Below are 25,321 nucleotides of genomic sequence, written 5' to 3'. Positions count from 1 at the left end.
TCCCTTAAGAAAGATCTTAGCTGGAGATAGCAAAAGAGTTTTATTAGACAAATCATATTTATTTCTCAGTTTTTCAAATGACATAAGCTGCCCTTGCTCGTGACAATCCTTGATACACCTGATCCCCTTCCAGCACCAGGTCTCCAGGATTTTATTATCCAGAGTTATGGGTATTAATTTATTCTGGATCAAAGCACTTGTATAAGAACTCTGTTGTTATCTTTTCTCCTACTGTGTGTAGTCCAGTTTGTGCCCAGGAGGAAATACCACCTCCCCCAGAGTGAGGCAATAAACTGACTGGGCTGCCCAATAATATTTTTTTAATATCCATCAATTTCAGGCCTCCCAATTTATAGTCCCAAATCAATTTTTCCTTGGAGATTCTAGCCACTTTACCATTCTCTATGAACTTGACACATCCATTGAGCATCTTAAAGAAGCCCTGGGCAACAGAATGGAGAAGGTCAGAAATAGATATTGTAGTCTTTGGCATCACCTTCATTTTAATGCAACTGATGCCGACCGTTACAAAGAAACACACACAGTGTGTCAGGTTAAGCTCACTTACTTTATTAGGGCTGGAAAGGCTGCTTTTATACTGTTCAAGTTCCCGCCAATTTTGCTGATTGACTGAGTCATCCATATGAATAACAACAGCGGGCGGGAACATCCATGCATTTGAAGGCCCTTTTTCTGCTGAGTTAGCTGGGCAGCTTGACCAATGCCATTTTAGGGCTGTTGGTCTGATGTTGCCCCAGCTTCTACCCTTGCCGGTTCGTTGTCCTGGAAGTCGCTTTAGTGATCTCTGTCCGCGTCTGCTGCCGCATGGTGTGCCGGGCCGATCTCTGCAATTGCGGGCTGCCACAAAACTAACCCTACCTACCAAAGTTATGGGCAGGGTTTTCCATCTATTCAAATTCTCCTCAATCTTCTGTAAAATTGAGTGTATATAAATTACTCAAATCCTTATTTACTTTTATTCCCCTTTTTGCAGCCATGTAAACTGGCTCCCTTGTTGGTATTTTCTGTATTTTCCCTTGTTGGTATTTTCTGTATTTCCCCCTTTGTCAAGGGCATGATTTTGATGTCTGACTTATTCTTATTTCAGATTTATAAAATCTCACCTCTTTTACTCTTTCATTTTAGAATTGTCATTCTAAAATACCACTGTCATACTTTCTCTTACTCTTTGAATGCATGCTTTAAGTAGAGCTGCTACATAGGCAACGTTTGTTCTCTTTATTATGACCCTCTTCATTTGCGAATTCTGGTCCAATTAAGCAATCGGGTCCAAGTTCAGGAATCCTTCAACTGAAGTATTAAATTGGTGTTTGCAAAGGCAAACTTGAGATGCATTACAGAGCTTGTAATGCTTCTTTCTTGCATAGGCTTGAATTTAACAGGATTTTGGAGCTTTTTGCCAAGCAAGGAAGCTAAATGCTCCTTGTGTCTTCTAATGTGCTCTTAAATTTCATTTTGGTCAATACAAATTTTCGATAATGTTCTTGTGAAACATTTTACTATGTTAAGGATGCCAGCTTTTTTAGATCAGGCTTTATAAAAGCTAATTGCTTTTGTAATCTGAAAATAGTTTGGGTTTCAATTTGAAATTCTGTATTCTTTTGAGCATCTCTCAACACAACTCTTATTCAAAACAAAGTTCAAACTAAAATCAGTTCCCCAAAATTTACATTGAATTGTTTTTTATAAAGTATTATGGATGTGGTCTCTTCCTGTCCTTTTTTTTGCTGTATCCTAAATTAGTTTTTTTTGCTCCTACCTTTCTGCTTTTAATATTTCCCACTATCTAGTATGCTGTTTACCCTTAGTCAAGATATTTTTGGTTTTAAAACACTTTTCAATTTTTTCCTTTTTTTGCCTTTAAATTGGAATTTAATTTTAAATACTGTATGTTGGTTTAAATTTTGCATACTGTGGTGTAGTGCCTGCATTTACTTGAACAAATGAACATTTTTTAATGTCCTTTTCATTTTTTTAGTCTTTGCACCCACAAGTCCAAGTTCAACTTTACTTACAAATTCCACTTCAGGTAATTGGCAATTCTGCGATTTCTGTGGGTAGCTGCATCTTTTGATACTGTTAATGCTATAAAATTTAAGTTTTGCTTAAATGGATTTTATTATTGACTGGTTTGCTTTAATTTTTTTTCTGTTTTTGATTTTAGTCCCTGCGAATATAACTACAGTTCCAACTTCTTCACCTACCAGTTATTCAAGCTCTACAGGTAAAAGGGGATCTCTGTCATTTCAGTGGATAAAGGATATCTTTAAATTCTGTGTTTACTAATAATCTTTATACATGTTGGTGATTTGGTTAATTAGAGTTGTGAAGAGGGAGGGAAATTTAATCTATGGTCAATTTGAATCCATTTCCTAGAATTTCCCAAACCCAAGTACATACAAACCTGGTAATGTTGGTGTTGGAAAATCAGTAAGTAGGTCTTCTGTTCCTCACATCATACTCTCTCATTCAATGAGATCATCCACAGATCTAAGGACAGGACTTGAAAGTTTCACTACCCTCTGAGTAGAAATTGTGACCATGACCAGTGGTTTCAGTCAAGGTTAAGCCACATGCCCAGATCCACCTGTCAGTCTCAACATTTTGTACGTTTTAGTGAGGTACCACCTTGTTTTAATAAACCCAGTTTGTTCTGCTCCATGTAGGACCACCTACAATTTGACCCAAAAAAAGCAAAAATCGAATTTTGTGTATTGGCAGCCAGGGTTCACATTTGAATAGTCCTTGTAATGCTGGCCGACCTTGAGTCCGGGGGCCTGTGCTGAGATTGGACGAAGCCCAAGGCTGAGTGTTTGGATGTCACTTTTGGTTCCGGAATGGTCGAACCGGAAGTGACTTAAAAAGTGGTCTAAAAACAGATTAAAACAGTTGTTTGCTGATTACAACATGAGTTGGTGTTTCCTTTGCTGCTCTGCCTTAAAAGGTGCCACACTTTTCACTCTTATGCCTAATATTATCCTTCCTTCGACCTGTGTGCACTATCCCAAGTGCAGTCTGACCAGTTCTTATCATTATATCCTTTAACTCTGATTTTTTTTCAATAAAGGCCTTCTAATTGCATTGAAGGACTCCCTGATCACTTTAACACCAAACACTTAATTGCTCACAATCTAAAACCCATTCTGCTCACTAGCAATTCTGATTAATATAATTAACATTCTTCATTTACTTTGTATCTTTTTCAAAATAATGATTCACAGATGCTTCTAAATGTTTCATTTTCAAAATCTGGTGACTGGCAGAAATTTATATTAAATTGGTCCCCATGTGGTTCGGCAACAGGTGCAAAATCTTGATAGAGATCAGTATACAGGGAAATGTTTTTTAGTTGACTGGTATTTCCAATACCCAAGTAAATAGGTGCTGTACAGATTCAACATGTTACGTAGCATTTGTGGAGTTGGCAAGAAAGTACTGAATAGTTTATACTGTTGGAACATATTTGTGCGTGGTGGTTTCGAGGCTTGGGTGGCTGTTCTCAATGCCTTTTTTCTCTCCTCCCCACAAAAATAAACTTGAGGCCTTGATGCAATGGATTGAAATAACTTCCTTCCTCAACATTATAAATTCACCAGATTGGGCAGCAGGGAAACTGCTATTGTTTCAGATCTCGGACCCTTCAAGTTTGGAAAAGGAAAATAATTTTCAACACCGAGGAGCAGAGGCAGTGGTAGAACATAGGGAATTGGAAGGGTGAGGCCAAGTGTTTTAACTGCCATTTTAATCTTTAGTACAGCACAGAAATGGACCTTTCTGGCCACCTCTTCCATGATGGTTATGCTGTCTATATGAGAGAATCTCATTTTGCCTACATTAGACCACCTTTCCTATCCAAGTACTTGACCAAAACACCATCACCTTTGGCAGCTCATTAAAAGAGTACAAAACCTCCCATCTTTACATCTCTGCCCTTCACCTTAAACCTGTCCTGTGAGAAAAATTCGGATGATCCTATCTGTGCACCTTGTAATTATGTCCTATGTTCCATTGAGAATGAACCCAGCCTATTGAATCTTTCTTTATAATTACAGTTTTCTATTCTGGCCAACATCCTGGTGAATCTCTTCTATTGGTGCCATATCTTTCCTGCAGTATGGCAACCAAACTGCCATACAAAGTGCTATCTTCCCCACATTTTAGGTGTACAATGTTTTGCTAAGGTAAAGCTTTTGGACATGCCCAGTGGGTCAGCTACAACAGAAAATAAAAAATGAGCCAAAATGGTGGTCAGGGTGGGAATGTCTTGCTCTCTGTTTAAAATGAGGCATGTAAGTGCTTTTCCAGGCATGTTGCAGCCTTTAGGATTTTGGGTAACTTGCATTTTTTTCTTTGTATCTGGACTATTTTATCCTGTCATATTTTGGCTTGGCTCTTTTTCCCTCTTTGCTTGATGGCCGTGACCAATACCTTTATCGTTAGCATAAAAATGTAATCTGCTGCTTCACTGCCACATCAAGTGATTTCATCCCTCCTACCAGAGGGACTCATTTTCCTCCTTCTCCCTCATCTTCTCTGACACAAAAAACTAGTTATCTCTCTCCCAGTTCTGATGAAGTGATGGACCCAAACCTTAAATGTTTCTCTCACCAAATGCTGCCTCGCTTGCTAATTGTTTCTAGGATTATCTGGTATTGTTTGAGACTTCCAGCATCTGAATTTTTTGAATTATTTAAATTCCTCTGCATTTTTTGGTGGGGAGGTGAGGGGAAAGCACAATTTTCATTGATGGGGCAGCTCAGTCCTGGATTTGTGTGAGACGGAGATGGGAAAGATTGGGATTAATTTGCAATTTTGAAAACTGGAACAGTAATTGGAATGGTCAAATCTTACAAGCTTTTCACTAAACATCCATCAAGTCCAGCCTGTCCATCTGGGAATAACCTGTCGGCAGCCTTTTCATCTGAATTTCATTAAAAATGGTCATGATATAATTAGACAATTTCTTTTTTTCTTTGGCTTGGCTTCGCGGACGAAGATTTATGGAGGGGGTAATACCCTTCTTAAATCTACCTCAAACTTTCTGGTACTATTTACCTTGATGAAGGGCTTGAGCCCCAAACCATTGGTTCTGCATCTTTATCTTTGCGATATAAAGTACAAGGCTTTACCTGCTGAGTTTTTCCAGCATCGTTTTTACTTCATCCACGGTGTCCGCAGACCTTTTTTTCCTTTACTATAGATCGCTCATTTTAAAATGAAGTGAGATGCAGCTGATATCAATGAGGACATGCACTCAGTGCATGTAGCCACCTTCGACATGGGTGTATCAAGGAAATGGGGAAAGTGGTGGGAGGGAATTGATTTCCTCGCTGTAGCAGAATTAACTACTTCACTTTAAAGCAATTTCCATATTCTGTGGTTTTCAAATTTCTATAATGTTATAATGAAAAACTCAAGTTTTACGAGGAAAGCACAAAAGTTGTAAGTTGATGGTGGGGGGGGGGGGGGTTTATGTTGCTGTTAATACTTAGTCTTGTTATTGTACATATAGGATTGTTCAAACTTGCCTTTGCCTGTAAGTGTATAATCATTTTTTTTTGTCTGCAAATCATCATTTCTGCAGGAATCACTCTGATACCCAATACCACAAGTCTTACGACTACATCAGGTAAATGAGACTAGACTTCGGAGCACTTTATTTTGGTGGCTGAATATCTGCACTGGTAATGTATAACCCCATTGTAGCCTACATTGACTGCATCTCAAAACCATAAAACTATTTAAGATGTATGTCTACAAAATTTGTATTTCACTCTTAAATATTTTTCTTTGCTGCAGGCATAACAAATGGAACAACTCTTGCACCACCTGTGCCACATAGGAATTCAACGTTTGACGCTGCAAGCTTCATTGGGGGAATTGTGCTTGTGCTCGGACTGCAAGCTGTAATCTTTTTTGCTGTCAAATTCTGCAAAAACAAGGATAGGAATTACCATACACTTTAAGCATGTTCCTGTTGGACTGCAATGTCTTGGCTATGCTTATTGGTCTGCTGTGAGGATAATTTTTGGGAAATGACACACCACTCTTTAGAATTAGCCATATCTTGATGGGTGTACATTATTTAACTTTGATTTGATTTTTGACTTGCTATTTGTTGAACAGGGATGTAGTAACCTTCTGACTCGCGCTTCATTTATTTTTGGGCACATGGATTGATTTGGGAGAGGGAAAGCAGCCATGCCTTAAATAAATGTGGCCTTATTCCCTATAAATACTTGTTCTCTAATAATGGGCATTCTTGAAATCCAACATTCTAAATTCATAGTATTTTCTGCTTAGATTTCTTTCACGTAGAAGGTTGATTTGTGATTGGAACTGCCAACTGGGATAACTGGCCGTAAATGCCTTTATTTGGTGGAGTAACTTGGGTGTTTTTTTTTTGCCTTGTGTACATCAGAGACTGTTTAATGGCCTCATTTGTGAACATGGAAGTTCCAGACTGGTTTTATTTTGCATTGTTTGCACTCGATCCAGGTTTTTGACGACTTTAGTTTACATCCAGCAAGTAAATGCACTCCACGTTTGAAACAGTATCTCTGATCACTGTTACAATGCATGAATAGTTTGACAATATGAAAGCAAATTCACTTGTGAAGCTCAATGGAGCTTCATGCAACTTCATTGGCTTAATTGCCATAGCCCCATGTGAAATACTGCATACTGTGTATTTGTGATCATCTCTGCTTTATAAATAACATCAGCCTTCTATTTACATATTTTGTATAAAGTGGAAGGAACAGAGGAGAGGATTTGATTTTCAGTCTTGGCAGTTGTCAGTAAAGTTGGTAGCTCTTAGAGTATTTAATGTGAATAATTTAGTATCTTGGAAAGTGTTCTGTTACTGTGTGAAGATTGGAAGACAATCATTTCAGGTTAAATTATAAAATCTTGGTGTAGTACAAGATTGTTAATCCTGGGGTTGGTCATGTTTAATCTTCTAAATGATTTGGTGAGTTGTGTACATAATTTTGGTTATTGCTTTCAAGTTGGAGTACTATTCTCTTAAGAGATTGAATTTAACTTCATTGGCAACTAGGAAAGTTGGTGTGTTTGGCAGGGAAAACGTGGCAGTGGTCAAAATTAAATTTGAATATGAAGATTTTTGTATTTGGTAATTAGTGGTAATTGGGATATTTATCTAGAAGAGTGGAAAATACTGTGGTCTAACTAGTTTTTCACAAATTTGCAAAGTAGCATCAAAGATTGAGGAAAATTATGCCCCTGCATTATTTATTTGAAGTGCATTATGTTCCTGGAATCAAAAATAAGCATAACAAAGTGCTGAAAAAGTACATTCTTTTACGCCCCCAACCATGACCCCACCTTCTCTGATTTTAAAAAGGTACACTGTGGGTGACTTTGCAGCTTTTAATAAAGTGGTGGTATTGGTCACTTAGTCAGCATTATTTGGATAACCAGAGTAGTTACTGAATGCTTCAGACATCGATTTTTTTGACATGTGAAATATTAAATGTCTAAACTAAACTTGCAACATCCAAGCAAATGCTTGTTTAATTTTAATGCATTATGCTTGTCCCATTGCTGCACTAGGGATTTTTTTTGTTATCTGAGACCAAAGGGACTCGTTTTCTGTGCAGCTTTGTATATATTTTACAAATTCATTGTATTAAATTTGGATAATGTACCAGAAATCTGAAATTGTATTCAGCTATTGGGGGTCTTGTCAGCCATGTTGCTTTTTCATCTGCTTTAATATATTGCACTGAATTGTTTGTTGTACAGTACCTTGTAGAGGTATCTGCAAATTGTATTGTGGTCATCCAGATACAGATGCTAAAGGTTTGCACTATATCTAGGCTTGAGAATTGAACTTGGGTTAAAGTGCCTTAAAGGATAACTTGCAAGCCATTGACTTTGTATGGCCAAAAATGTAATTGGAGGATGGGGTGGGGAAGAAATGGTGTTAATTTTATAATGTTTTGGAAGTGCTTTGTTCAGACCTCCCTGCTCATCTTCACTTGCCAAATTGTTACGTAATGTAAAACCAGAAGCATTTTTGGGTGCCTGCTTTACCTGTGATATTGTGGGGTGTATGAACACTTAACAATATCTCATTAAGAACAGAATGCCTAACTGTACCAACCAATAAAACTTGTTTTAATTGTTTGTTTGTGGCATTATTTAACACTTTTACTATTGATATTTTGTGTCAAAATTTTTTTATTGTATTTTGCAATAATACAAAATAAGCCATATTGAAACAGAGGTTATATGAAAAATGTACAAAATAGACATATAAGAAAAGCTATTACACAAATTAGATCAAAACAATCAAGCAAAAAAATAATCAAGTAATCATTTATAACATGGCTAACTGAAAAACAAAACAAAATAAATTGATACTGTACTACAAATTCTACCCCTTTCTATTCTGAAGTTATTTAGTAAATACCAGTACATACAATTTCACTATTATTTTAAAAACAAACTCATAAGATGAACTCACAAAAGAACCCCAAAAAGTTTAAATCTGTTAGAGAAATATTTTTTCCCCAAAGTTAGACATGCCATTGTGTCATATAATAATTGAGTGTGATTAGGAGGGAACAGCATCTTTCTATCATCAATATTGATTGTCCAGCAATAAGGGAAGTGAAAGAAATGACATGGGATTGAGATGCAGTTAATTTCAAATCAATTACCTTGGTCGATTAAAGGGTTGGGTGTAAGATTTGCATTAAGTACAAAAGACATCATCCCAAAATTTGGAAAGGAACAAGACCAAAACACACAAGTACCCTCTTCAATCTTACATTTATCACAATTTGAAGAAATATTAGGATAAAATTTAGCCAATTAAACTTTTAAGGTTGAGCCTACCATTCTAATTGTAGAAGCAAATGACGGTCACATAAAGAGGAAGAATTTACCAATTTTAAGATAGAATTCCATGTAGTATCTGAGAATGAGAGTTGAAAATCTTGCTCCCATAATGTTCTTAAAATCTATCTAGGGAGTTGTCCCCAGGCTTTAATAATAAATCATGTATACCTGATATATTTTTTGATTTGGTTTAAAATTATAAATCATCCCTATTTATAGTAAGGTCCTGAGGAAGTCTAAATAATAAGTGAATTTAAAAAAACAAAATTTGTAAGTAAGTGTCTAAAGGAATAATAATACTTTGGGTAACAAATTTAAAGATGGTTCAAAAGCTAAATTATTATCAATGAATAAATCTTGAAAAGATTGGATACCCAACTTAAACCATTCATGAAGAGAAGAATCTAGCACAGAAGGTAGAAAAATCTATGAAATAAACAAAAGAGTTTGGTTTCAATTTAGAAATTATGTTTAACAACAATTATTGGTTAATTGGGAAGCAGAAAAAGATAATGGTGCTTTAATTGATATTTTCAAGGAATAGAGTAACTTCCTCTGGTTGACAGCTCTTAGTGTCTCGGCTGAAGCATGAACTTCGCCAAAAGTGTTATTTCTGTTTGAACTAAACACTACCATGAACTTTTGATTTCTGATAAACTGGAGTAAAAATTAAATGGGTACAATTATTAGAAGTAGTTTTTAAAATGGTTTCTTGTGAGAATTGAGCAACAAGTAGTCTAAACTCTAATTATTGACCAAGTTGCATTCCTGTTGGTGGGGTGGGGGGGGGGGGGGGGGGTGGGGATCATTTGATTTATCACATCAAATCTCCATAGACTCTTCCTTTCATAAGGAGTTTGTTAGTTGCTCTATTCCAATATAAATTAATACTTGGTAGATATCAAGAAGCACGTGAAAGACTTTGGATGTTTATTTTAAACTAGTCCTGGTACAGCTGATACAACTCATTCCACAGGGAAAAAGTTTGGATCTTTTCCATTAAATAGTGAATTTTATCATAGATACAACTTTGTTTAATAAGATTTCAGCAAGTTGACTTTATTTTCAGAAGTTCATATACTAAGTTTCCAAGATTATTTGTCATGTCATTACCTAGTAGAGTGAGAATGTTTGGCTCTAACATTCATATAGCTGTATAAAGTAGAAAAGCAAGTTTCAGTAGTTGCAATGAAATGAGATGAATGAGTAGCAAGATCAGTGTTTATAGCACTGAGATTTAGTGATGTCTGCAGGACAGAAATTCTTTAAGCCTGCTGGTGTATGCTGTTAAACTGTTGAAGCTTTTCCTCAGTAGGAGGAAGAATAGTTTGTCAAGAGTGGTGGGTGGGTCCTTAGGTTTATTGGTTGCCTTTTATAGGCAAAGGTAGATGGAGGGAGTTTGCATAATGTTCCGATTCATTACCTTCTGCAGCTTCAGATCTTGAGCCATGCAGCTCCCATACGATGCTGTGATACATCCAGCAAATAGATGTTCGAGGGCACACCTGTAGAAGTTGAAGAACATGCGAACTTGCTTGGTCAAAGAGAGTAGAGGTGGTGTGCTCGCATCAACATGGTTGATCAACATTGGAGTTATTTATTCCATAAAATGATTGACTGTGACTTGCCTGCAATGAATGTGGCTTTTTCTCCTTCACATTGCATTTTTGGATTGTCTTGGCAATCTGTCTGTCTGGGAATAGTTTGCAATTGATCTGTTATCTTTCAGCTTCAGGATGAGATTATAATGTCTCGAGTCCTCCAGTTCTGATGTTTCCACTGGCTTGTGGTGCAGTCTGCTTGGTACCTTTGCGTAAAATAATTTTACAGAAAATGTGATTTGCATTTTCATGACCTTCCTATACAGCTCAGATGCCAACAATCTAATTTGCCCATCTCACCCAATTCTCTTGCCACCCACCTATACTTGGAACAATTTATTCAATTAACCTCCCAGCCAGCACGTCAAGAGAAGTGGAAGAAAACTGAAGAATTGTCAAGAAAAGATTGATAATCATGGGATGGCTGCAAATGTCATACTGCAGCCAAACTGAGGTCTAAATATAGGAACTGGGAGAAAGCAGTGTCAATCTTCACAAATGACAGTAAGCATGATCCAACATTGCATACATTATCATTTTAATTTCATTTGTTATTAAGATAGTAATAATAGGGGTGAAATGTGTGATCCTGGAATGCTTAGACCTTTGAAAGTTCAGCCAAGGTTACAGAATACCTTGTTTGGTTGCCTGGTTATTTAGACAAGTTCAGGATATGCATTCTCTATGCCTAGGATGAAAAATGTAGTAATTTATTTTTGAATTGGAATAAATTGTTGCAAACAGGTACAATTTGGTTAAGCATATTTAATCTTTTAGCTAGTTTTAGTGTAGCTACCACTATCTCTTTGCTTTGATCATTTTCAGTCAGCATTGCATTTATTGAGGAAGCTAATGAATATTTGCTGATCTAGAATGCCTGATCCACTTTTGGATCAGCTGAATTTTAAATTGTTAAACTTTATTAACCAAGAATCCTATAGTTGTGTGGGGAGGAGAGATTGTTATAGGGAGTAAATGATGGGGTCTTTATAAAGGACCTAAATTAAGAGGATCAGAGAGTCTAAATAGTATTTTAAATGGATTGAAAGATGTTAGTATTAAGAAGATTGTACCCATCCTTGTACATTGGTGAAAATAAATGTTTAGCCAGCAATTAGGAAAGCAAATCTGTGGCTTTTATAAGAAAATGTGAGTAGCATACTGGCTATGGTTTGCTTCAATGATGTAACAGCTTGTGTGTAGTTCTGCATAAGCATGTATTGATTTGGTTACCATATCTTGAGGGCATAGAATAATGGTATTACCTCATTGTTTAAGGGGTTTGTTAATGTGGATACAGAGTTTGCATTCTCTTAACTGAGATGCCTAGCATTGGGGGGTCTTGGCCTAAATAGCTATGTAGAAAATATTTCTTCACCTAGAGGTTAATGGATTTGGATTTCTAGCCAGGGAGATTGAAGTATCAGTCAATAAAGTGGTAGAGGGTGAGTGTAGCAAAATGTCTGCAAGAAGATCAATGACATAATGGGATTGAATGATGTACTTTTTAAACAAAAAAGAACTGGACCCTAATGTCCCCTAGCAGCAAACAATGACCTGCTGGCAGAACAGTGGATCAGGCCACATTCATGGGTGGAATAGGCAGTAAACTTGGGTCAGGACCTTTTATTTATGAGTTTATGGCAATCGTTTGCTTAAGATTCTACACATTTCTGCAAGGATGGTGAATACATTAATGATTTCAAAATTACTTATCCTGTAATTACTCCAGAGAACCTTGGAGGATACTAAATGTACATATTAAGACATACAAGTACAATGAAAGTTACAATTGGATCAATTACAATTACCATATTTGATGGCATATAGGACCCTTGCCTCCCCCCTACTCCATTTTTAGCCTGAGATTTCAGGAAAAAATTGTGTATTTACCTTCACTCACCTCGATGGAAATCTCCTCCAGCCTTGCATGGCCAAGATGCCAACGCCTTGCACATTTTGGTATGAAATTAGGAAGGAATTAATGCATTAGCCTCATTAAGAGTTAGAAATATTTGCTGTGACTGGGGTTTTTGGGAGACCAATTATAAACATTGTGCAATTTTAATTACTGTTTCTGATGAAGGTACAAGCTTTGACATTGGTGTAACTTAATTTAACTTCAATTCCTGAGGTGAAGGTTCAATCAAACGAGTGAGAACATTTGGCAGCTCGTCACTGGAATTTAGACTTGCAGCATTATGGGAGCTATTAACAAGGCAAAGGCTGAGCCAATGGAATCCAGACCAGCCAGAGGTAGCTTTTGGAAAAGGAGTCAAGAGAATTGGGGAAAATTGTAGCCATTTGTAAATCTATCATGGGGCTTTTTGTAACCTTTTATTTGGTTTGTGGTTAATTAGCCTACTTCTTGCACTGGGAGTTTCTGAAGGCAAGGGCACAGTAAATTATACCTTGAGGAAGGGCTCAAGCCTGAAATTTTGGTTATGTACCTCCAGCATTGTATTTTTTATAGTAAATTAGTTGTTCCTCAGTGATTTTGAAGTCACATTTAAGAGACTGGTTGGTAGATTGGATTTGTCCTAACTGCCATAATTGATTTTTATCTCTCCTTTTAAAATGCTTTTTACGTGGCTGGATAGTGAACAGTGTTAAACTCTGCGTGGAATTGGTGATCTCTTTGGGGCCTTTATGCAGTGCAGATATGTTCATTTCATTCCCTTGTTATTTTAAAGTCGCAATTACAGAACACTGCCTTAAAGAGAGACACCAGGCCTGAAAAGTCAAATTTCAAATTATCTGTATCACTGGTTGAGTTTGTGGTTATTACATTTCCAGTTGTGAATTAAGTACGAGTTTGATATTAATCAAGACCAAGGATTTGCTCAATTAAATCCTATTATTATTGAATTATGTTGTAGTAATTATCTCTTTACATAATATTGTATATTAGTGATTTCTTTGAAGGCAGAAACATTTTGAAGAGGAGAATCCCACTCCAACTGCAGCATAAACTTTGATTTCTACCTTTGGTATCTTAAGTCCCCTTGGATTTTTGTGGATAAGGAATCATTGCTGGACTTGGGGGGGGGGGGGGGGCACGACTGCAGGGGAAGCAGACCCTACCTCATTATGTAGTCTCATTAGATTTCGAGTTACATGCTAGATTTGATAACAATGCAATTGAATGATGTGGAGGAGCAAACTATTGCTGGTCATGATCTGCACACTGTTTAACTTCTCTCTGAACATTGCTGAATGCAGGCTGAAGCACTTTACCCAAGGTCTAAATGATTCCAAACTAAACTGAGCATTACACAATAATCAGTAAACACCCATATTTTACAGCTGAAAGTGGTTGATGGATCTCAATATCCTAAATAATGGAACTTCAACAGTCCGAGCCAGCTTCCAAAAGGACAAAGGAGCAGAAATAGGCTATTCAACCCATCATGTCTATTCTGCCATTGATCCATTTCCCACAGCCCCACTGCATGGCCTTTAGACCCCCCCCCCCCCCACCGTAACCTTTGATGCCCTAGCTAATCAAGAACCTACCGATCTCTGCCTTAAATGCATCCAATGGCCTAGCCTCCACAACCACCTGGGTCAAATTCCACAGATTTACCACCCTCTGGCTAAAATTCATCCATCTCTGCAATGCAATTGCAATTTCAAACTTGGGTGACATTAGAATATCATTCAAGGGGATGAACCCTCACAAGGCGTCAGGCCCTGATGGCATACTGAAAATCTGCATCAACAAGCCAGAGTGGTCGTGGACATTTTCAACCTTTCAGGCAGACAGAGGTTCCCACCTGCTTCAAAAGGGCATCAATCATACCAGTACCCAAGAATAGTGGGAGCTGCCTCAATGACTATCCCCGAGTAGCACTAAATTCTATTGTCATGAAATTCTTTGAGAGGCTGGTCATGGGCAGAATTAATACATATCTAATTAAAGATCTGGACCTAATGCAATTTACCACTAAAACTCCACAGCAGATGCAATATTGCTGGCTCTCCATCTCTGGATCACCTCGAACAATTCATACAATTCGAACATACAGCTGTTCTTCATTGCCTACAACTCAGCCTTCAATACTGTTATTCCCTCAATTCTGGCCAAGAAGCTACAAATTCTAGGCCTCTGTACCCTGCTCTCCAACTGGATCCTTGACTTTCTCATCAGAAGACCACAGTCAGTACGAATCGGAAACAATGTCTCCTCCTCACTGATTATCAACACGTGTACCTGAGGGTATGTGCTGAGGCCACTGCCCTACTCATTATACACCCATGTCTATGACCAGGCACAATTCCAATGTTATCTACAAGTTTGCTGATGACATCACAGTTCTTGTTAGAATCAAACAATAATGAGGAAGCGTACAGGAGGGAGATAGATCAGCTCGTTGAAAGGTGTAACAACAACAAGCATGTGCTCAACGTCAGCAAAACCAAGGAGATGATTGTGGACTTCAGGAGGATGTCAGGAACATGACCCAGTCCTCATTGAGCACTCAGTAGTGGAGGATCAAGAACTTTAAATTCCTGGGTGTCAACTTCTCCGAGGAGCTGTCCTGGAACCTCCACGTTAATGCAATCACAAAGACTCACCAGCGGCTATAATTTGAGATGTCTGAGGAGATTCAGTACATTACCAAAGATGTTCGTAAACCTCTGCAGGTGTACTGTGGAGAGCCTTCTGGCTGGTTGCATCACTGCCTGATTTGGAGGCACCAAATCTCAGGACAAGAATAAACTCCAGAAGGATGTTAACTCAGCCTGCAACATCACAGGCACCAGACATCACTCCATTGAGGACATCTACATGAGGCCGTGTCTGGGGGGGGGGGGGGGATTGGTGAAATAAAGCAGTCTCTATCCTCAAGGACTCCCATCACCCAGGCCATGCCCTCTTCACTCTGCTACCATTGGGGGAAAAAAGGTACAGGAGCCTAAAGACGAGTACTCAATGGCAGAAGGACAGCTTCTTCCCTGCTTCCATCAGATTCTTGATTAATCAATGAACCATAGACTGCCTTATTTTTCATGCACTATTTTACTTTTTTTAGTAATGTTGTATGATGGCTATAATATGAACATTTGGACTATGAAACACTGACTTCATGACTTGTTCATGACAAATTCTGATCCTGAAGTTGTACCCCCTTGTCCTACACCACTGGTTCTCAACCTTTTTCTTTCCACCCACTTTAAGTAATTCCAATGCCATAGTTGCTCTGTGATTAGTAGGGGTTTGGTTAAGGTGGCATCTGGGTGGAAAGAAAAAGTTTGAAAACCACTGTTTCAATCATACCTAATTGGCTCGTAATGTGCACGGTTTCATAACTCCAAAGGCAATGGGCCAACCCCTTACTGATCACAGAGCACCTATGACATAGGGATTACTTAAAGTGGTACGTGAGTAGAAAGAAAAAGGTTGAGAACCATTGTCTTAGACTCTCCTAGCATAGGAAACAACCTTTCTAGTCTGGAAATATTCTTCAGTTCCAACCAACCACAGTTTTACCAAGGTTCTTCAATTCCACATTGCTGTGACAGTGGACACATAATTGCAACTTGAGAAATCAAGGGGAACTCTGCAGATCAGGTAGCATCCATTAGAAAGAAATAAGTCAGTGTTTCTGGTTGTGACCCTTTCTCAAGATTAAAGTGCGAAGAAAACAACAAGCATTTGATGGGTGTGGGGGATAGGATATTGGCAGATTGGATTTGATTTGTTTGTTGTGGATAGGAAATGGGTATTTACACTCTTGATTAAGAGATACCTAATTCATATAATACTTGATAACACAAATTAAGCATATTGTGTGGAATTTGCTTTCATTTGCCATAAGGAAAGTAGATTTGTCATTGGCAAAATTGCGTGAAGCATCTCTTACAGAAAGAGAAAAAACAGCAGAACCCCCCAGGTGTCTGCGAATGCACCTCCAATGCTACCCCAGTCCAAACCAACAGCAGCCCGAGCTCCAGATCTGAACCTCCGATACAATCAAGAAACCTTCAGCACTTTCTCACGTTCCAGATCCAATACCTGGTATGCCTTCAGCCAGTCTCCAGCTGTCTGCAGTCACCCACAACCTGCACTTATTCCTCACCTTGAGTTGCCAACAGCCTGCTACCTGCGTTCAACTGCTGAATCCCTCACTGGTCTGTCACTGTCCTGAAGGTCCTCTCCTCTGGTTTTCCTTAAATGGGGAGGTTCTGTCTCCTGGTTCCTCTGCTTCCTCACTCTGCAGTCCCTTGTGGTTGGCTGCTGACCATGGGCGCAGACCCCATGGTCACAGAATTTTTAAATAAAACCTCCACTTACTCCATTACCAGGCCATTTAAAGCCTGTACGGAGCTGATACATTTGCTCCCTGTTCTCCACGAATCTGCGGCAGCGCCACCATTTTCTCATCTAGCATTAAGCACTTGTATCAAAGTTATTTTGAAATGTGTTGAAGAAGATCTCAGTACAACTGAAAATTTATCTTAGCAACCTCTATGATAAGGGAACTCGAACACAGACCAATTACAGAATTAAAATTTGAATTTTTTAAAAATTGTATCTTTTACTCACTGTTTTTGGCCTTTGAATTCCATTTCCTCTGCTATCAGTTCCACTCAAATTGATGGTCTTTGGGTCAGTGGTCAAACAGTATTGTAAATGGTCTCTGGAAATTGTTAGTGAGTGGTTTTGAAAATGAGTCAGTGTTTTAGTGTCTAGGAAAGATGCACAAATACTTAATAAGTTTACCTCCAAAAATTACTTTCAATAAAAATAGATCGAAGTTTACAAACTGTTCTCAGTCACATCACTTTTAATAGATGATGACAATAAATTTGAGTTGATTTGTATAATAAATACAGAATATCCAGGATTGGCAATCAGTGAAATGGAGACCATAATAATAGGCATTTAACCCAACTATTTCACATAGCATTAAATATCTATCCATATTTCATTCTTATCTATCTTCATTCACTTTTCCAGTCTACTCAAAGATTTTGACATTTCTTCCCAACCAGAGGGAATAAGTGTCGTGACTGTAGGGAGGCATGGTGCCACGGGATTGGCATGTTGCAAATGTGGTTCCCCTGTTTAAAAAGGGCTCCAGGTGTTGGCCCAGCAGTTATCGGCCAGTAAGTTTGACGTCAGTAGTTGATAAACTAATGGAAAGTATTCTTACAGATATACACATATATATATATATATATATATATATGTGTGTATCTAGAGGGGCAGAGACTGATCAGGGAGACCCAACATGGGTTTGTGCGGGAAAGATCATGTTTGACAAATCTTGTTGAATTTTTTGAGGAGGTGACTAGAAGGTTGATGAGGGTAGAGCAGTAGATGTAGTCTATATGGATAAAGCCTTCAATAAGGTTCCACATGGAAGGTTCAGGCGCTAGGTATTAATGTTGAGATAGTCAGATGGGTTTAATGGTGGATAGAAGATAGACACCAGAGAGTCACAGTGGATAACTGTCTTATCAGGATGGTGGCTGGTAACGAGCGGTGCGCCTCAGCGATCAGTGTTGGGTCACTTGTTGTTTGACATTTACATTAATGATTTGGATGATGGAGTGGTAAATTGGGTTAGTAAATATGCGGACAAAACAAAAATAGGGGGAGTTATGGATAGTGAGGAGGGTTTTCGTGGACTGCAGAAGGATTTGGATGCTTGGAAGAATGGGCTGAAAGGTGGCAGATGAAGTTTAATGTGGAAGTGCTTCAATTGGGAAGAATAATCAAAACAGGGCATATGCAGTGAAGGGGAGGGCATTGAGGAACAGAGATCTTGGAATAATGGTTCATTGTCCTTTGAAAGTGGATTCTCATGTAGATAGGGTGGTAAAGAAGTCTTTTGTTATGCTTTATAAATCAAAGCATAGAATAAAGGAGCTAGGAGGTGATGTTGAGACTGTTCAAGGCATTGATGAGGCCAAATTTGGAATACTGTGTGCAGTTCTTGTCCCCAAATTATAGGAAGAATATCAATAAGGTAGAGAAGGTGCAGAGAAGATTTACTAAAATGTTGCCTGGATTGCAGTATCAAGAATACAGAGACTGGGTCTTTATTCATTGGAGGGTAGAAACATAGAAGATAGGAGCAGGAGTAGGTCATTCGACCCTTCGAGCCTGCTCCGCCATTCAACGAGATCATGGCTGATCTTAAAGTTCAGTACCCCGTCCCCGCCTTCTCTCCGTAACCTTTAATACCCTTATACTGAAGAAATAGATCTAATTCCCTCTTAAATATATTTAATGAACCTGCCTCTACTGCCCTCTGTGGCAATGAATTCCACAGATTCACCACCCTCTGAGTAAAGAAATTCCTCCTCATCTTGGTCCTAAATGGTTTGCCTATTCCTCAAACCATGGCCCCGGGTTCTGGATTTTCCCATCATTGAAAACATCCCATCTGCATCCACTCTGTCCAGTCCTGCCAGAATTTTATAGGTCTCTATGAGATCCCCTCTCAATCTTCCAAACTCCAGCGAGTACAATCCCAATTTGGGCAATCTTTCCTCATAAGTCATTCCTGCCATTCCAGGTATCAGCCTGGTGAATCGCCTCTGCACTCCCTCCATTGCAAGAAAATCCTTCCTTAGATAAGGTGACCAAAACTGCACACAATACTCCAGGTGTGGTCTCACCAAGGCCCTGTGCAGCTGCAGTAAAGTATCCTTGTTCCTATACTCAAACCCTCTTGATATGAAGGCCAACATACCATTTGCCTTTTTAACCGCCTGCTGTACCTGCATGCTCGCCTTCAGAGACTGGTGTACAAGTACCCCTAGGTCTCTCTGCACTTCCCCATCTCTTAATCTATTGCCATTCAAATAGTAATCAGCCCTCCGGTTTGTATTACCAAAGTGGATAACCTCACATCCATATTGTAGTGCATTTGCCATGTATCTGCCCAGTCCCTCAATTTATCCAAATCACACTGGAGCTTCCTGACCCCCTCTTCCGTGCACACAACCCCTCCTAGCTTAGTGTCATCTGCAAATTTGGAGATATTACATCCAATCCCCTCATCCAGATCATTAATGTAAATTGTGAACAGCTGGGGTCCCAGTACAGATCCCTGTGGTACCCCACTGGTCACCGCCTGCCACTCAGAAAATGAGCCATTTATCTCAACTCTCTGTCTTCTACCTGCCAGCCAGTTCTCAATCCACACCAATACTTTGCCCCCAATCCCATGAGCCTTGATTTTGGAAGTCAGTCGTTTATGCGGGTCCTTATCGAAGGCCTTTTGGAAGTCCAGGTACACCACATTCACTGGCTCTCCCCCATCTATTTTACCTGTCACCATCTCAAAGAATTCCAATAGATTTGTCAAGCACGATTTACCTTTTGTAAATCCATGTTGACTCCGTCCGATCCCTTCTCTGCTAGTCATATGCTCTGCTATTACATCCTTAATAATGGATTCCATCATTTTGCCCACTACTGATGTAAGGCTCACCGGCTTATAATTCCCCACTTTTTCTCTACCTCCCTTTTTAAATAGTGGGGTAACATTAGCTACCCTCCAATCCATGGGTACTGATCCTGAGTCTATCGAGTTCTGGAAAATAATTCTTAAAGCATCTGCTATCTGAATGGCCACTTCCTTAAGTACCCTAAGATGTAGATTATCAGGCCCTTGGGATTTATCTGCCTTCAATCCCATCAATTTCCCCAAGACCATGTCCTTAGAGATACTGATTTCTTTCAGTTCCTCCCTTGCATTAGTCTCTATGTTTCTCAACATCCTTGGGAGGTTATTTGTATCCTCTCTTGTCAAAACAGAACTAAAGTAAGAATTTAATTGGTCTGCCATTTCCTTATTCCCCATTATATATTCCCCTGATTCCGACTGCAAGGGACCTATTCTGGATTTCACCAATCTTTTCCTCTTGACATATTTATAAAAGCTTTTGCAGTCGGTTTTTATATTTGCTGCAAGCTTAGAAGGTTGAGGGGGGATTTGATAGAGGAATACAAAATTGAGGGGATAGACAGAGTAGATATGAATAGGCTCTTCTCCTTGAGAGTAGGTGAGATTGGAACAAGGGATCATAAAGGTTAGGGGGCAAAACTTTAGAAGTAACATAAGAGGAAGCTTCTTCACTCAGAGTGGTGGCTGAGTGGAATGTCCTTCCAGAAGAGGTGGTTGCAGCAGGGTTGATTTTGTCATTTAAGAGAAGGTTGGATGAGTACATGGATGCGAGGGGATTGGAGGGTTATGGGCAGGGAGTGGATAGGTGGAACTAGTGGAGTTCTCTTAAATTGGTGTGGACTAGGTCCAAGATGGCCTGTTTACATAATGTAATTGTTATGTGGTTATTTATATATTCTAAATTTGTTAAATATTGGTCATCATAATTAAACAGTTGAGCCTAATTTACATTGGCACCCTTGTAAGTTTTTTTTAAATAAAAGGCACAATATATACATTACTAAATGGATAATCATCTGAATACTCGTGTCTAACTTGCATTTTCTCCATTATAACTAATCATTACATATTATTTGCTTGTTTAAATATGGGGCTGATGTACTGATAATGTTTGCAATGGGGTACCATAACCATTATCTCTCCCCCCCCCCCTTTAACTTGGCAAAGCCCATCATGAGTGGTTGCACAGTAACATTTTAAAACTATTCAGATATGATATCAGGACTGGTATTGATGAAGGTAAGGTTACAGAAATTGGAAAGTTCAAGGAGGAAATTACAAAATTGTTTGCAGTAGGGTTGAAAAAAATTAAGGTTGAATGAGATTGGAGTTGCAAAACTAAGACTTCAAAGCTATGGGACAGAAATGGATGAACAAGGAAAATTTTGAGAAACACAAATGCAGATGCCAGAGTCTTCCTTGAAAGCCCCTGACATGAAACATTGAGCATTTCTCTTCATGGACGCAGTTTAACCTGCTGAGTCCCTGCAGCTTCTCATTGTTCACACAAAGAAAATGTTGAAATCATAGTAATTTTTAATCAGGAAGTCACCTTTTACCAAAGTGAGTGTATGTGGCAGGAAGCCTGTGTTTAGTTTCTGACAAATTGGTCCACCACTGGCAGACCCAGTATCTCCACATCTGGTTTGGGATCATAATGCTCCTTCGTGCCTTGCTATGTTCTATTAAAATGTAAACGGCTCTTTTGGTGATTGTTACAATCTGCTCACTACTGACAAAAAAAATATATAGGTCTGACAACGAGGGAGTTAGACAGTCTGCAAGCAAATGATATAAAAGTTAAAGGATAAATTATGTTTTGAAATTCCTTGGAGGGAGGAATACTTAACAACCATTTTACGACAAAGTTTCAAATGTCAATACCTGGTGAAATATTTCTGAAGCAGCTTGCACTCTGAGATAATGCTGGCAATTTCTTCAAGGTACCTGTAATAGATCCTTTAAAAACAAGAAATATTTATAGTTGTAATGATTAAAAATGTGCTACCCTATTTGTTTTGACCTATACTCGGAAGACCATAGAAGTGCCAAAATTATTGTTAAAAGCATCTGCTAGTTCTTGGTGGTATTTTGTCTTTGATTTATAAAACCACTGAAGTTGATTTAATTGAGCCAGAAGTGAAACAATTGTATATCTATCTATAAAAATAAAAAAATTGCAGTATGGTCCTGATGTTAGCTATAGAGCATGGTACAGCACAGAAGCTCTTAGCCCCTAATATCTAGGATGACCGTGATGCCAATTTAAAAGGCTCATCTGTAAAACCCTTGATCAATTATCTATCTCTTCTGTTCATTTGGTTTTCTAAATGCCTCTTAAATGTGCTTCTCCCACCTCTCCTGGCAACACATTCCAGGTGTCCTATCACTAAAAACACACCTCTCATATATCTCCTTTCAATTTTCCTCCTCTTCTCTTTCTCCCCTCTCCCCCCCCCACTCAACCACCTTAATTCTATAACTATAGGATTTGACATTTGAAAAAGACCAACTATCTACCATATGTATGCCTCATAATTTTATTTTTCTCAGGTTGCCTGCTCCTGAGAAAATAATCCAAGTTTGCCCAACCTCTCCCTGTACGCTAATATTTTCCAATCCAGAAAACATCCTGTTCCTCACCCTCTCCACAGTTCCACATCCTTCCTGTTGTATTGCAAACAGAACTGCACACAAAACTCCCAAGTGTGGCCTAACTGAACATGACTTGCCAACTTTTGTACTCGATGAATAAAGGTTTGTGGTATACCTTCTTTATCACTTTATCTGTGCTGTCATTTACAGGAGTTGGTAACTTGCAATGAAACTGAAAACAATGGGGTTGTGAAGAATTGTTTAGCTTGTTCACTGATGTCCTTATTGGAGGAAATGCTTGTTGCCAGAATTGAAATAGATGTTTCCAAATGTGGCTGCTGCTTCTTTTAAATTTTTTAAATTTTTTTTATTTTTCACACCATAAATCACATTAACCATGGTACACACTTTTTCCTTTTCACACATATACAGTGCCATTTTCTCCCCCCCCCTCCCTCCTCCCATCCCACCCTCCCTACCTCCCCCCTCCCGTCCATTTAAGGAATAAAATCTAGGATACATTAAACCAGTCAGACAATGTTGTCATTCAATAAAATTACACCAGAAATTCTACTGAGTCCATTCTTTTCATTTCCTTTTCCTTCCGTTAACTTAGGTAATGATTGTCCCCGGTAGGTTTTCGCTATTGTATTTAATGTAAGGCTCCCATATTTGTTCGAATATTTCAATATTATTTCTTAAACTATATGTTATTTTTTTCTAATGGAATACATTTATTCATTTCTATATACCATTGTTGTATTTTCAAATTATCTTCCAATTTCCAGGTTGACATAATACATTTTTTTGCTATGGCTAGAGCTATCTTAACAAATCTTTTTTGTGCATCCTCCAAATCAATTCCAAATTCTTTGTTTTTTATGTTACTTAGGAGGAAGATCTCTGATTTTTTGGTATATTGTTTTCTGTTATTTTATTTAATATCTGATTTAGATCTTCCCAAAATTTTTCTACTTTCTCACATGTCCAGATTGCATGAATTGTTGTTCCCATTTCTTTTTTACATCGAAAACATCTATCAGATACTGTTGGGTCCCATTTATTTAACTTTTGAGGTGTAATGTATAGCCTGTGTATCCAGTTATATTGTATAATACGTAACCTCGTATTTATTGTATTTCTCATCGTTCCGGAGCATAACTTCTCCAATGTTTCCTTTTTTATCTTTATATTTAAATCTTGTTCCCATTTTTGTTTAGTTTTACCATTTGTTTCCTCATTCTCCTTTTCTTGCAGTTTAATATACATATTTGTTATAAATCTTTTGATTATCATTGTATCTGTAATCACATATTCAAGGTTACTTCCCTCTGGCAAACTCAAACTGCTTCCTAATTTTTCCTTCAAGTAGGATCTCAATTGGTAATATGCCAGCGCTGTACCTTGAGTTATATTGTACTTATCTTTCATTTGTTCAAAGGATAAGAATCCATTTCCTGAAAAACAATTTTCTATTCTTTTAATCCCTTTTTTTCCCCATTCTCTAAAGGAAAGGTTATCTATTGTAAAAGAGAGTAACTTGTTTTGCGTCAATATTAGTTTTGGTAATTGATAATTTGTTTTATTTCTTTCTACATGAATCTTCTTCCAAATATTGAGTAGATGATGTAATACTGGAGAACTTCTGTGTTGTACCAATTTTTCATCCCATTTATATAATATGTGTTCAGGTATCTTTTCCCCTATTTTATCTAATTCTAATCTCATCCAATCTGGCTTTTCCCTTGTTTGATAAAAATCTGATAGGTATCTTAATTGTGCGGCTCTATAATAATTTTTAAAGTTTGGCAGTTGTAAGCCTCCTTGTTTATACCATTCTGTTAATTTATCTAGTGCTATCCTCGGTTTCCCCCCTCTCCATAAAAATTTCCTTATTATTTTCTTTAACTCCTTGAAGAATTTCTCTGTCAGTTGTATTGGCAATGCCTGAAATAAGTATAATATCCTTGGAAAAATGTTCATTTTAATACAGTTTATCCTTCCTATTAGTGTTAGTGGTAAATCTTTCCAATGCTCTAAATCGTCCTGTAATTTTTTTCATTAGTGGATAATAATTGAGTTTATATAGTTGGCCGAGATTTTTGTTTATTTGTACACCTAGGTATCTTATTGCTTGCATTTGCCATCTAAATGGTGATTCCTTCTTAAATTTTGAGAAATCCGCATTATTCATAGGCATTGCTTCACTTTTATTTACGTTTATCTTGTAACCCGACACTTCTCCATATTCCTTCAATTTCTTATATAATTCTTTTATTGATAGTTCTGGTTCTGTTAAGTACACTATAACATCATCCGCAAATAAACTGATTTTATATTCCTTGTCTTTTATTTTTATTCCTTTTATATTATTTTCTGTTCTTATCAATTCTGCTAGTGGTTCTATAGCTAACGCAAACAATAAAGGTGATAGTGGGCATCCCTGCCGTGTTGACCTGCTTAAGTTAAATTGCTTTGATACTTGTCCATTTACTGTCACTTTCGCTAATGGTCCCTTATATAATGCTTTAATCCAATTAATATACTTCTCCAGTAAACTGAATTTTTGCAATACTTTGAACAAATAATTCCATTCTACTCTGTCAAAGGCCTTCTCTGCATCTAAAGCAACTGCTACTGTAGGTGCTTTATTCCCTTCTACTGCATGAATTAAGTTAATAAATTTACAAATATTGTCTGTTGTGCGTCTTTTTTTGATAAATCCAGTTTGGTCTAAATTTACCATTTTCGGTACATACTCTGCTAATCTGTTTGCTAATAGTTTAGCTATTATCTTATAATCTGTGT

The 25,321-nt window shown here is 37.9% G+C and overlaps 2 protein-coding genes across 6 annotated transcripts in view; one reads left to right on the top strand and one right to left on the bottom strand.

Moving 5' to 3' along the window:
- cd164 (CD164 molecule, sialomucin) overlaps positions 1-8,172 on the top strand; it is a 31,682-nt gene extending 23,510 nt beyond the window's left edge. For all 3 annotated transcript variants that reach the window (XM_069887552.1, XM_069887550.1, XM_069887551.1), the window contains 4 exons: positions 2,000-2,050; positions 2,186-2,245; positions 5,606-5,650; positions 5,821-8,172. In XM_069887552.1, coding sequence (XP_069743653.1) covers positions 2,000-2,050; positions 2,186-2,245; positions 5,606-5,650; positions 5,821-5,987 — 323 coding nt within the window. In that variant the 3' untranslated portion in view covers positions 5,988-8,172. The remainder of the gene's footprint in view (positions 1-1,999; positions 2,051-2,185; positions 2,246-5,605; positions 5,651-5,820) is intronic.
- A 171-nt stretch (positions 8,173-8,343) lies between these two features.
- LOC138737079 (coiled-coil domain-containing protein 162) overlaps positions 8,344-25,321 on the bottom strand; it is a 145,701-nt gene continuing 128,723 nt past the window's right edge. For 2 of the 3 annotated variants that reach the window (XM_069887548.1, XM_069887549.1), the window contains 4 exons: positions 21,803-21,877; positions 17,041-17,183; positions 10,518-10,696; positions 8,344-10,394 (listed from right to left, as the gene is read on the bottom strand). In XM_069887548.1, the coding sequence (XP_069743649.1) occupies positions 10,544-10,696; positions 17,041-17,183; positions 21,803-21,877 (371 nt within the window). In that variant the 3' untranslated portion in view covers positions 8,344-10,394; positions 10,518-10,543. Of the gene's footprint in view, positions 10,395-10,517; positions 10,697-17,040; positions 17,184-21,802; positions 21,878-25,321 lie in introns of those variants that run through there. The other variant, XR_011340757.1, reaches the window with a different exon arrangement.

Source organism: Narcine bancroftii, chromosome 6, assembly GCF_036971445.1.
Source record: "Narcine bancroftii isolate sNarBan1 chromosome 6, sNarBan1.hap1, whole genome shotgun sequence".
Taxonomy (NCBI): domain Eukaryota; kingdom Metazoa; phylum Chordata; class Chondrichthyes; order Torpediniformes; family Narcinidae; genus Narcine; species Narcine bancroftii.
This window is presented reverse-complemented; position numbering and strand designations above follow the sequence as displayed.